At 41.6% G+C, this 14,367-nt stretch overlaps 1 protein-coding gene across 1 annotated transcript in view; it reads left to right on the forward strand.

Moving 5' to 3' along the window:
- mpped2 (metallophosphoesterase domain containing 2b) overlaps positions 1 to 12,291 on the forward strand; it is a 29,002-nt gene extending 16,711 nt beyond the window's left edge. Inside the window, exons 5-7 of the mRNA XM_053506527.1 lie at positions 9,080 to 9,195; positions 10,719 to 10,832; positions 10,968 to 12,291. Coding sequence (XP_053362502.1) covers positions 9,080 to 9,195; positions 10,719 to 10,832; positions 10,968 to 11,086 — 349 coding nt within the window. The 3' untranslated portion in view covers positions 11,087 to 12,291. The remainder of the gene's footprint in view (positions 1 to 9,079; positions 9,196 to 10,718; positions 10,833 to 10,967) is intronic.
- The last annotated feature ends 2,076 nt before the right edge of the window (positions 12,292 to 14,367 follow it).

Consider the following 14,367-nt stretch of genomic DNA (forward strand, 5'->3'; position numbering starts at 1 on the left):
TTTAACATAATGTTTCCATACATAGGGCAAGTTTACACATAGGAAAATGACTTCAAAAGAACATTTCGAAATCATTCTGGATCGGGAAACCGATGCAGGAACGCATTCAAAGTGCATGTAAATGCAGGACACCAGATATGTTAACACAGAGTGTGTTCAGAACGCAACGGCGGTCACGTTAGAGCATGTATCGTAAAATAAAGTTACATTTCTGTTTGGAATGGGGTCATGGGCTTGTTCCGAACACCCCTGCATACATTCCCACGAGCATCCTCCTGCGAGTGGCTCGACTGAGGAGCAAGCTTCACACCCGGCTTTTGCAAATCAAAGACTTTCCCCAGTAATCCTCTTAGAGACGCAGACAACAGTCATGTGACCTTGGTTCGCATCGAGTGCGAGCTTTGTGTAGCGAATCCACAAGTGAGATATTATTTGGGGGAAGTGAGGGGTTGTCGTGGAAACGTGAAACATGTCTTTTGTATTGCATATTGAAGTTATGGTAAATGTGCCAGCGAGGGTTGTTGGGTATCAGCGAATGACCTGTGTTAGATTGGAGCTGCTGTTTGGGTTTTCTCAGGCGAAAGCAAGATATCTCGTGTCAGGATCGTCTCCGATGATTGCCGATGATTCGGATGCCGTGGAATGGACTGGCATCCCATCCACCTTGCAGCCAGTGTTCCCGGGACTGGCCCATGGGGTCGAATGCAAGTCGTGTCTGGACATTTTAGGAAATCAAGAATTACTCCAGCTTGCAGAGTCCTTATGTCTTTTAACGAGCATTTGGTATTGTCTTGTGTTTATTCAGGATCTCAGATGGACCGCTGCCTGTTGCGAAGTGAACAAATCCATCACTCTTTGTCCTTATGCCAGTAATTGGCTCTACTGGGTACTTCAGGAAGCTGTCATTGTTTTTTTTTTTTGAGCAATTGTTATTGGTTGTTAAACCCAGCGGTAACACCGGTGCTCACATCCTTTACACTGATGCCTCTGCTACGTATTCTTTAATCTGCCAGACAGTCAGTCGTGAACAACACTGAATAGGTTATAAATCCACATTCTGAACAGCTGTAAACCAAATAGCTGCCTACATGGGCTGCAGGCATTATGCATAATTTAACTAAGGCAGCCTTACACGAATACTTGGCTCAGGCTTTAATTCAGAGAGCTGTGCGCGCCTGACAGGTATCCAGATAAACGATCCCTCTTTCCGAAGGTTTCTTTCCTGCAACCCGACCACGGGTTTATTGGACAGTAAATCGTGTGAAACAGTGATTTAAGTATTGATACATCAGCGGACAGGGTCTGGCTTAGGATGTGGCTGCACTACAGTTCTGCTGTGGTTCCAAGGCCTGATTAGGAAAAGGATATGCATCATTAGGTCTGATCAAAGTTTGAGTGGCTGAGGGGCAGATTGGATGTGGCTGTTCTAGTTTGATTAGGTTTGTGTTTTCAGTATCATACAGATGAGGAAAGGAAAGAACGCCAAGCTTTTCTTTCTGTCTGCGGCATGCTGAACGTTCTGTGTGGTTTTACTCGAGCGGGTCGTTACCCGATATTTATACGCAAGGTGTATGAAAGGAATCTGTTAGCAGAAATATAGCATTGCGTTTGAACAGTCTTCTCTAGGCCATTGGGACTCGCTGTGAATTATGAAGTGACTTCTGGTCCACCTCCCAACCCCCTCCTTGGCACAGTCATTTGTCAGGTGTTATCACCTTGGTTATTTTCAGACCTATGAGGAAGGGCTTGGCCTTTATTTTCAGGCAATACATTATTACCTGCAGTACTAGAAGCTTTTCTATCAAGGCAGATCTTTTGTATGGACCTTTTTTAATGGTAGATAATACATTTGGCAAAAAGGTTGTAAAGGTTGACCCTGAAACCATCTGCTGACAGACAGCCTGGTATATTATCTTTTTTTTCTCTGGCTAGACATCATTTTTAAACTCTACCATGTGGTACAAGGAATCCATGGCTAGAGTCAGTGCTGAAAAAACAAAAAATGAACTAAAAGCGTAATTATGAAACAGAACGAGAATGTTGCAGAAAGTTTTAGGGGATCAGTCCACAACACAGGCATCAGGCTATCTCCAGGATTTATTCATTTATTTATTTTTTAAGCTCCCAGATTCTGTGAGAGTCAAAACCCACAGGCTTTTGTAGCCAGGAGAACAGCTTGGACTTGTAAAGGGGAATCAGTCCAGGAACGGCTCCTGCAGTCTTGACCCGATGTAACGGCTCCTGCAGTCTTGACCCGATGGAACGGCTCCTGCAGTCTTGACCCGATGGAACGGCTCCTGCAGTCTTGACCCGATGGAACGGCTCCTGCAGTCTTGACCTGATGGAACGGCTCCTGCAGTCTTGACTTGTTGGACCGGGTCCTGCAGTCTTGTCCCGCTGGACCGGCTACTGAAGTATTGACTTCTTGGACCGGCTCATGAAGTCTTGAACCATATGTCAGGCCTGGGTGTCTGGACCAGTGCAGGACTGAGCAGGGACCAGAGGACCACTACAGGCTTTTAGACCTGCAGGACCTTTGGGATTTTGCGTTAAAAGGTCTGGGTTTCCTAAATAGACCAGCTTCTGGCGTCTTGCCCTGTCGGACTTCCCCCGGTCTGTTGAATCAAAGGTTATGCCTGGGTGTCTTTAATCAGTGGGACTGAGCTGGGACCCTGGCGTCTTGTCCCATTAGATGGGTTTGGGGTCTTGAACCATTAGAATGGCTGCTGATGTCTTGGACCGTTGGATCGGCTCTTGAAGTCCTGAACCGTTGGAACGGGTCCTGCAGTCTTGTCCCGTTGGAACGGCTGCTGCAGTCTTGACCCGATGGAACGGCTTCTGAAGTCTTGACCCATTGGAACGGCTCCTGCAGTCTTGACCCGTTGGAACGGCTAATAAAGTCTTTACCCGTTGGAACAGTTAATGAAGTCTTGACCCGTTGGAACGGCTCCTGCAGTCTCGAACCGTTGGAACGGCTTATGAAGTCTTGACCCGACGGAACGGCTCCTGCAGTCTTGACCAGATGGAACGGCTGCTGCAGTCTTGACTCGTTGGACCGGGTCCTGCAGTCTTGTCCCGCTGGACCGGCTAATGAAGCATTGACTTGTTGGACCGGCTCATGAAGTCTTGAACCATATGTCAGGCCTGGGTGTCTGGACCAATGTCAGGACTGAGCAGGGACCAGAGGACCACTACAGGCTTTTAGACCTGCAGGACCTTTGGGATTCTTGCGGTAAAAGGTCTAGGTTTCTTAAATATTTATATTTAATTTAAAAATTAAATATCCTTTGAAATGGCAGAACTGCCCCACTTTGCGAATATTATTACACAACTTGTAAAAATTTAGATGCCATGGAAGTCAGAGTTTACCTCAAGCAACCTTTTTTTTTTAATCAAGATGCAATATGAAAAAACTTAACTGATTATTCCGGATTTTTGCAAAAAAAAGAGGTGAATCGATATCTCCCAGCCTTTTCCCTTTTTTGTATTAACGACGCATCAGCACGTGGGATGCACATGTAAAAATTTCGTGCGTCACGGATACATTTTAGAAGTTACAAAATGGACTAAATTTAGTTCATTAAGTCATTAAAGGATAAACAAATTACAAGGTCCTGGGGAAACATGGGCCACTAACCCTGTGCAGAAACCGTGTGGACAGGAAATCCCAAAGCTCTCTCATTTCCTCTCTCGGTCTTTCTCCCTTGTTCTTTTTTTTTTTTTTTTTTGCTCAACCGCTCACCCCGAGAAGACCATGCGATCAGTCTCTGTTCATCTTCTCCAATATCGCTTTTGACATTGTTTGCCTTTATCTTTCTTTCTCTCTCATTACTCTTGCTCATTTTCTTTCTCTTTATTTAAAGCCATTGCTCTGTGCAGGTCAGATAAATATTTCAATGAGCTTTTTTTTTTTTGATGTGGACGATGTCTAGAAGCTGTAGAAGATCTAGATTGCTGCACTGCTTCATAAATAACCTGAAGGGCTCAGCCTATTTGTGTGTGCGTATGTGTGTGTGTGTGTGTGTGTGTGTGTGGGTCGACAAGAGTTCACTAACCTGAAGTGCTGAGGTAGCCAAAACACACAATTGCTCTGTGAAGGCTCAGCGACTGACAGGTTCGACTTCATTCTTTCTTTGTCATAAATCGAACGTTTCAGAAATATCTTGCACATGATGAACCGCATACCGTTTTTGAAACGGTGCCATGTTGTAGCTTTAACGAATTGTACACTGCATCACCTGCACACTTTGCACATTTGCTGTAATTCATCCTTGCTGCCCTGCAGCCTCGGCTCTTACAGATTTATATTCATTTTGAGTTCAGATAAGACAAGGTTGGTCTTCTGGCTGTATCAAGGATTTTCGCTTACGTCTGACATGGCACATCGATGGCTGTGTTTGATGCTTCATTTGCTATACTGGCAGGAGCCAAATATCCCTAAAGTCTAGTAAGAAGTAATTCTTTAGGATATAGCGCACAGGCTCGAAGCAGCTGCTCACCTTTATTTACTCTCACATCCATCACCGGAACACACATTCTGTCACTTCTAGCATGAAAGAGGGTTGTACCGGCCTGTTCTGTGTTCTGTGCGTTACATAAGGCCTATAGCGAAACTTAAAGGTTTTTTCTTTTCTTTGACAAGAAAGAGACTAAAATAATACACACTATATCTGCACACAAATTTGATATCATTTACACATTAAGAAAAAAATACTTCTGCATTTTTTTTTTTTTTTTAAGGTCCCTTGTTTTTAAACCTTTTGGCCAAATGACCCACGGTGTAAAAAAAAAGGGGGTTTGGAATAAATGCATACTATTAATGGCACTGCATATTTTTTGCATATTTTTAAAGTATATATCAATTTTTAAGCAAAAAATGAATTGGATGAATGTTAAAGGCTTTTGTACAGGAAAACGTGTGAAAGCTTTTCATCTAATGAAAATAAAAGCATCCCCCAAAATCTCAAAATGGAATATTTCCTAAGATCAAGCAATCAAGCAAATCAATACTGTAATAATAATCTGTATTTATATGCACTCTATACTTGGTTGAAGCTTCCCGAGCACAAGTTTACTGCGTCAGTGCGGTAAGACATGTAGGCAATCAGCCTGTGGTACTACTGAGGCAGTATTGAAGACCAGGTTGCTTTGATGGCGGCCTTCTGCTCATCTGTAGTGTTGTTTCTCGTCTTACTCTTGACGATAGCATATATATGCTTCATGGAATTTAGATCAGGTGGGTTGGCTGGCCAATCACAGTGATACCATGGTCAGCAAATGATCAGTTAGTGGTAGTTTTGGCACTGTGGTCAGACGCTGCAAGTCCTGCTGAAGCTGGACAGCAAACAGAAGAATCTCCTTTGCATGTGAAGTCTCCCTTTGCATGGATGCTGAGGGGACAAAAGAATTTGAATCCATTTAAAAATGTGATTAGGTGTGTGAAAACGTGAAAGTGTGTGAAAACGTTCCTTCAGTGTGTCCCTGATGTGCAAGCTCTGGGAGTGACGGTGGTGGGAAGGAAGGAAGGAACTCTCTGAGGTGACCATGAGAGGAACCAGACTTAAAAGGGTACTTGTCTTCATGTGGCTGATACCGGATAGGGTGACCATGAGTAAATGGTTTCTGTTACCTAAGAAGGGAAGCCCATGAAGCGATGCACCCATAATGCCTAGCAGGATCTGTACAAGCCTCTGGAGGTTTTATTTAGGTGTTATGATCTGGGGTTGCTTCAGTCGCTCTGGTCTAGACTCAGCGATGTTATGTGGCAATAAAGTCAGCGAAGTCAGCTGACGATCTGATGTTTTTCTTCCCTGATGGTATGAGCATTTTCCAGGACTCACATTGTGAAAGAGTGGTTCTGGAAGCATTTTCACATCTGACCTGCCCAGCATTTTGTGCTAAACATAAGTAAAATATGCTGTTTAGTGCTGTTTTTTGGCCAGGTTGAATAAAAAGTTGAACCAGTTGCAGGTGGGAACTAAAGTTGAGAAAAACATCAGTGGAGAACTTACATATTTCGTGTCGAGTTGAGAACATCGCAGTTTAACATGTGTGAATGCAAGGTTAGCTACAGATCAGTGATAAAACGAAGATCAGCATCAGCGTTGCGACACAAGTTCCTGTTGCGCTGGTTCTGAGCTTTTTTTTTTTATCTCACGCTTGATGGTCGCTGTCAGTCTTAGAGATTACATCACCCATAATGTTCTTGATATTCAGTAGCGTTGTTCTTACAGTCTATTCAACGTATGTATCTGTGTTAGCCGATTGTCCAGTTTGTCGTGAGTCAGAGCAGGAGATCTGGAGCAGAACCGGTGCGCTCGAGCTGATGAAGGATGCATGTTTAGGCAGCGTATGTTGACTGAGCCGGCGCTCTCGCTGCTTATCTGACGGCCGGGTTTGTTTTAGCGAGCGATCGCAGTCTGACAGCTCTTCCTGGATGGGAGCTCGTGCAAGCCGCGCAAGCTGTCACAAACCGCAAGCTGGCAAACGGGGGTTTGGGCTGTTTTTTTTTACTCAACATGTATTTATAGAGTTCTTTTGTTTCTTGTTTTTAGAGGCGGGCGACCGGGGAAACTCGGAGAAAGAACGGTTTAAAGACAATTTGTCGTTTCTTTCCAGAGACAGTAGCCTTGCTGTTCTGGGGTTTTTCTAACTTCTGGTTGGGTTTTTGTTTGTTTTTTTAGGGTCACACAAGCTGAATTCGAGCGAAAAATGTGATTTAATACAAAGGGTATTCTTCAATGTATATATATATATATATATATATATATATATATATAAACTATACACTATACATGTGTAAAGTCTGTGTGCGTATTTGGAATTTAGGGAAAAAAATATTGTGTATTTTTTTTTCTTCCCATCTAGAAGGTTAAATAGTGTGGGTGTGTGTGAGACATTTTTAATAAAAGCCATACAGTAACCCTCCTCTAAAGGTGAACAAACCCCTGACACGCCAAATCGCTCGAGGATTGCTCCTCTCTTCCGTAATTGGCACTCGCGCTCCCGGATCCGAACACGATTCCCATAATGTAATTCACGAGAAAAAGAAAATGTGCAGCTCCTCGAGTCCCCGAGTTCCTCCAGTGCTTGCTCAGCATAATTTATTAAATACAGGCCTCAGTCAGGTCATGTGGTCTTCCGGAGACTGCCCTCTACACACCACCCACACGGTCTGTTAGAAGCCCGCCGAGATCCGATGCCCTCAGGTCACGGCGTTCCACGTGCGCTTAAACGTAGACCTCAACTTCCCGATCGCTTCGGTATCACAGGCCGAGCCGATACACATCCCGCTGCAGCGGATTACGTGCGTCTGCTTTATGGAGGAGAACCATTTACATCCAATTGCGTCTCGAGGTTGACTTTTTAAATGCGTCCGTTAACATTAATCGGTGTTGATGATGAATCCACATCAATAATTCATGTAATGTAGGGATGCACAGCGATGGCGTTAATGATCGTTCTGATTCATGTATTGAATTTATGATTACAAAATTAAAACAGCTACGGTCTCCCAAACAGGATGCATAATAATAGCATTGATTGCAGACTGGGCTTCTTTTTAAAATGCTAATTATAAGCGAAATTAATCTGGAAGATTATATAAATAATAAAAACGTTGCAGAAATGCCCGAGTCAGACTGCTAAACAGCTCAATGGGGGGCTCGTGTATTAAAGCCAGCGGTGATTATGAATCGACATGTATTGTGTATTGTGCGTGTTTGATCTCATAAATATTTTATAAAAACGAGCTTAAAACCTTTAGATATTATCGGTAATTCCGTTCCCCGGAATGATGAAAGATAAGAACAGACCGTAAGTTGGCGTGTCAAGGCGCCTCAGTAATTAGAAAACTGAAACGTTTGCTATTTTACAGAAATTCCTCATAAACTCCGACGGTTCCCGGTGGCTCAGCCTGGCTCGGGGACCTTCTTTGAAACGAAAACGCATCAGAAATGACTGTATTTTGATGAGCTTTAAATCATTGTCAGTTGTTTCGATGCAACATTTGTTTTTTCGCTTCGATCCAATAACAACTAATATAAAATGTTCAAAGGTCTGGTTCGTCTCAAGCTGCTATACATTTCTTACAGGGGTTAAAGTGTTAAAAACACAACAGACAACAAAAGTAAATATTAAGCATTAAAATGCTGTCTAACTTGCGTTTTGTTTAAATGTACAAAGCGTATTTTTTAATCTTCTGCTCCAGTCCAGCAGGTGGCAGTAGTGCACCAACTGCACATAAACTCAAAAAGAAGAAGAAGCAATAATTTCGCTAAACGCGAGTATTTGTGAAGGATGAAAGCAGTTTGTGTTTCTGTGCAACAAAAAAAAAGTGTTGAATCAAACAATAAAATTGCATAATTGATTCATTAAAATCGCATTTTTAAGGGATCGAGCACTCGCAGCCATGCTATTACATGATTATGTAAATAACCATTGGGGACATAAAGTTGTTGTCATTGTTATGAAGTTTTTTGTCCCTTAAAAACAGCACGCTTCTACAGATGTGTTGTACAGTTTTGAAACTTTTCAGGTTTTACATGGTAATACATGCTATAAGACTAGTCCGTAAGGCAACCCGTGCACTGCAGGCCCCGCTCATTCCTGACTCGTCTTTCTATTTATCTTCATCCGTCACTCAGCATTACTACCCAGCACGGGACCCTGACCTTTCCCCCCTCACCTCCCCAACCTCATCCAAACAGCCTGTCGGCGTCGTCTGGCCTCGATCAGCCCCGGGTCTGGACTGGGTTAGCCGTGTTAGGGCGGCCTGTCGGTGGCGCCATTCCCCAGGGCAAATAAAAACTCGCATTAACAAGCTCCAGCTCAGCGGCGCTGACAGCGTGATCAATCGGCCGCCGCGGACTGTGACCTCTGCTCCGGGGTCGCTGCTCTGGAGATAACCTCTGACAGACAGACAGACAGTGGCAGTGGCCTTGATATCTGATAGCGCAAACACCTTGTATATAATATAAAACGTTATCTGTTTGGGTTTCAGCTTTGTCCCGGTGTAGAAACAGACTGATGCACTTGGATGTGATATTTATAATCTGTTTTTGTTTGTTTGTTTTCCCAGGACGCCCTGGTTTAATGGATGGGGTTTTAACTTGCCTCGTGGTCAGTCTCTGCTGGACAAGTGGAACCAGATCCCCGAGGACATCGACATCCTCATGACTCACGGGCCTCCTCTGGGTACTGCGTTTTTCTTGTTTGTGTCTGTCTGTCTGTCTGTCTGTCTGTCTGTCTGTCTGCGTCTGTAAGTTCACTTGTATTTCTTTGGCTTTTTTTTTTCCTTCTTTGATAAAGTTAGGTAAGGTAGTTATTTGTCAGATTGTCACTCAGTCTAAATGATATGTTTGTTTATACCGTTACATTCATCTTGATCCGTGCAGACACTCTGTGTATAAACGCTAAATGATTTGAGTTCTGTGTTTCTGATTAATGTGGAGTTAAACATCAGGGTTAATGTGGTGCATCTAGGATTGTGGTAAGAGGTAAGGTCATCGGGTCATGGTGCTGGTTATTATCACATACCGGCAGTAATGTGTGTGTGTGTGTGCATGTATTTAGCCCTCTGGGAGAACTGAATGGCCCTGTAAGGAAAAGTATACATGATTATTCTGATGATTCTGACATTTGGGTAGTTCTTATAAAAAAAGAAAGTTTTTTTTTTTTTTGAAGGTTAGGCTTAACATGAGGTAAGCTGGAACAGACAGGACGTACCAACCATATATCTTAGTGCTATAAATTATTTATACTCGATTGACATTCATTTCGATTTGAAACCATTTCCAAAAAACAATTATACATTATACACCAGCTTGTAAAGATGGAGGGGAAAAATTATTTACCGTAGTTTTTGTGTAGCGATTACTGACTCCAAAATCGATTTTTTAAAACCCTATTACGTTGATAAGCCGCTCGATCGGCCAGTGACCAGAATCGTCTGGTTTTCAGTTTGATTGATTGATTGGCCGATCATCCTCAGACATAATCGATTCTGTACCGAGCACAGAGTGACGCAACAGAAACACATTTTTACGGCGTTACGTTATCAAAAATCTCCAGTCTCAAAACACTGCGAGGGCTAATTAGTTGCGTGCGGTAGAAGGCCGTGTGAGCACCCACATGCTCGCACCCGCTCAACCCAGTGCGCTCACTGTTGAGTTTTGAGACTTTGGAGGCGCTTGAGGAGGTAAAACATCAGTTTCTTTATAACCCAACACGTAAACTATTTACACACTTTCATCCCTTTACACATTTTTCTTAACCCATAGTCGAACACATTAATGATCAATAATGAAGTAATTCTTTATACACTAATGATAGCCAGATGCACATTGACCCCACGGTTTAAGTTTGATTTAACGCTGACCTCCACATAATCAAGTTCTCTTTCTTTATTATTTAAAACAAGTAAAATCTTATTCCATTGCCCGCAGAGCATCGATCCACTCAGCCGCTCTCACGCACACATCAGATGTATGCCAGTTCGCCCGACTCAGCGCCTGGTTTACTGAAACGGGTTTTACAACAAGAGCAATCAGTTTCAAACTACACGGCATTTCAATGTTTATTAGATACTTCGAGTGGTTTTTCAATAATTCAGAACCTGTAAGAAATATAGCTGCTTGAAATAAATCAGACAGTAAATTCAGTGCTGTGGGATCGATCCGACAGTCAGCTGATGGTTCTCATACCGCTGCTGTTTCCAGGGTTCAGAGACTGGGTGCCTAAGGAGCTCCAGAGAGTGGGCTGCGTGGAGTTACTCAACACGGTACAGAGACGGGTCCGGCCCAAACTCCACGTCTACGGTGGGATCCATGAAGGTGAGACCCCAAATCCATGCTTAACACTGACACTCCCCAACATACGAACATTCGAGTTACGAACTTTCAAAGATACGAACATGCATAATATTAACATATTTGTACTTTTCTGGTGTTTTGTCTCTCCTTACACAGGTTATGGGTTAATGACAGACGGATATACCACGTTCATCAACTCGTCTACGTGTACAGTCAGTTTCCAGCCGACCAATCCACCCATCGTATTCGACCTTCCCAATCCAGGAAGCTCGTGAAATTTCCACCTTAAATCCCCCTCCCTTTTTTTTCTACTCTCCAACCCTTCTTATCTTTAAAGTAATGGTCATTTTGTACTGCTTGTATTTAAAAAAAAAAATGAATGCATGGATATGTAATATTTTTTAAAAAATACGATCATACCATTTAAATAATGATTTGCTGGGGAAAAAAGAAGAAGAAGACGAAGAAAAACGGTGAATTAATTATATTTATGCTTCGTTTGTACTGGTTGCCTTGTTCAGTTTGTTTTAGTCTGCATCTAAAGTGCTTTATAAGGTATCAAAAGAGGCTCAGCAATACCTTTTTCACAGCAGGAGTGTATTAAAGAACAACGAGGCAGACGAGACATCGGGTTGAGGATTATTCTCACTCAAATTTTTCCTTTTGAGTCTCGACCTCGCCAGGATGCTTTGTGGTTATATTTATTGGTGCATTCGTAATCGTTCACACTATTCTCCGACCCAAGACTTTTTATTCCGGATGTTATATTCAGGAAAAGGATGGCTGAGGTTTCATGAGGTACTTGTTGAAAATCGGTTGGATTGGGTTTTAAATTTCTTCTAATTCCTGCCGTGTTTCATTTCCAAGAAACCTGGCTAAGGAGGCGGCTTTTTTTTGTCTAATAAGGTTCACACAACCGTTACCCTGACAGACGCCATTGTCGACATCTAGCAAACTATCACAAAAGTTTCAACAATAACTGTGATTATAAATAATAATAATAATAATAATAATATTGCCACCCATTCAGGATTGTGCCATTTGAAATTTGAAAGCGCTTTTTGTATTTTATATCTAAGTTTCTCACTTGTGATTTCTTTAAGCTGAGATTTTACCTTCAGTGAGTCCGTTCTAAAAGATCGATTTTTTTTTTTTTTTAAATTAAGCCAAACTTAAATGATGCTTCAATAAGGAGCTGAATTTAAAAAACAACAACAAAAACAATCTTTTATCTGCTTTGAGCCCATGCTTATTATTACTATGGTTATGGTTTACTTTTCATTCCCACCTGGTGGATCGTGTTGTGTTTGTTGTATGTCGCGCAGACAGGACAAAAAAAAAAATCTATATATATTGCCATGATGTCATTGGTGCCATTTGTAAATGCCTTGTTTCTATGTTGATGAGACTTTTTCTTAATTCATCGTGTCATTTTAGCTGACTTTATATGCAAATAAAAACGGCAAGATTTTTATCCCATGATTGTCAGTTTTCATTGTCGACAGATCACAAGGACATTTAGCTTTCAGGATTTTGCACAAGAATGCAAAGCGTGATAAGGTTACCAAAATATCAGTTCAGGTTTTGCATTAGGCAAATCATTCCATTCGCTTACGTGAGTTAAATTTGTCGCTATTCGTCGTCTTGCGTTGTCGTCATCTTCACTTTTCTTTATTCTGCATCCCGTTCTCGATCTTTAATTAGAAAGCATAGATGTGCACTAACCATTTCATTTTATAAGCAGTTTTTTTAATCTAATACCGTCCAATATACTGTAACAGTCTAGAATTTAGTAATGTTGCTACACGGTAATACCAAATACCACCACAAGGTGGCACACCATTTTTGTTGAGTTTGTTGTTCTGAAAAAAAAAATCATTCATTTCAAACTTTGAACCGTTTATTATAAAAAAAATAAAGAAGCCACCCAGTGTGGATTTGTCCATTATTTATAATTTTTTTTAAACTTTTGGAATAATTGAAAAGGTCTCAAATCTCAAAGATGTCCATCAGTTGTCGTTCATTTTCAATAGTAAGATGAGGAAAGGATGATTAATAAAATAGAAGGAAACCTGGAAGCGATGAGTATATTAATAAGGAGACAAACACACCTGTTAGCTATGGAATAGCTATAAAAGTATACATAATAGTAATTTAACAGATTCCACATGTCGTTATTCTTTACACTTCAGTTTTCCTTAAGTTTACGCATTCTGTGAACTTCAGTATTCTGCACACTTCAATATTTCCTGAATTTCAGTATTCCATAAACGTGAGTATTTCATAAACGTGAGTATTCTGCAAAATTCAGTTGTCCATACACTCAGGTATTCCACAAACATCACTAATCTGTACACTTCAGTATTCTGTACATTTATGGATTACATAAACAGTTGATATTCCATAAATTTTACTAACTGTTAAACAAGTCCCCCAGGCGGATTTGTCTTTTAATTCTAAGCTACGTAAGTTTTGGAATAATTTAAGCGAAAAAAAAAAAAAAAATTTCCTTTACGCCCACGTTATTTGGCCCCTACATCCATCGCTTCCCGTTCATTTTAAATTCCAAAGATTTTTCTTCAAGTAGATGGAGACATTTATGTCTGGTTTTTGTCACGGTGCCAGCGTTTAGCATCACCTCGGATTGATCAAGTCCATTAATTACCCATCAGTGGCTGGATTTAATCTGCCCAGTCGACACGAGCGACCGTGACCTCTCGCGTTCTCCTGACAGCTGCTATTGATTGTGGGGAAATTTGTCAGCTCAAGGAGCGAGACGTCGGGGGTCGTGACCCTGGGTGTCCATGGCGACGGATGGAGACTTGCTTGATCACTTAGCTGCAGTGATTCATTGCTCGGCCTTGTGGATCTGCACGCAAACAAAAGCCTGTTTCTTCAATTCTTTTTTATGTAGTATATAAATATATATATATATATATATATATATATATAGAGAGAGAGAGAGATTCACAATGCTTTACTTTTTACACATTTTGCACATTTTACAGCCTTATTTCAAAATAGATTTAATTCATTATTTTTCGTAAAATTCTACAAATAATACCTCATAATGATAACAAGAAAAAAGTGTGTTTGAAATCTTTGCAAATTCATTAAAAAATTAATAATAAAAAAAAAAAATCACATGTACGTAAGTATTCACAGCCTTTGCTGTGATACTCAAAATTGAGCTCAGGTACCATTAAGAAGGCTTCAGGGCGTCCAAGAAAGTCCAGCAAGCGCCAGGATCGTCTCCTAAAGAGGATTTAGCTGCGGGATCGGAGTGCCACCAGTGCAGAGCTTCCTCAGGAATGGCAGCAGGCAGGTGTGAGTGCATCTGCACGCACAGTGAGGCGAAGACTTTTGGAAGATTGCCTGGTGTCAGGAAGGGCAGCAAAGAAGCCAAAAAAAAAACATCAGGGTCACCAAAGTATGGTGCATGAACTGCTGAGGACTGGGGCAAAGTCATATTCTCCGATGAAGCCTCTTTCCGATTGTTTGGGGCATCTGGAAAAAAGGCTTGTCCGGAGAAGAAAAGGTGAGCTCTACCATCAGT

Source organism: Clarias gariepinus, chromosome 10, assembly GCF_024256425.1.
Source record: "Clarias gariepinus isolate MV-2021 ecotype Netherlands chromosome 10, CGAR_prim_01v2, whole genome shotgun sequence".
Classification (NCBI taxonomy): domain Eukaryota; kingdom Metazoa; phylum Chordata; class Actinopteri; order Siluriformes; family Clariidae; genus Clarias; species Clarias gariepinus.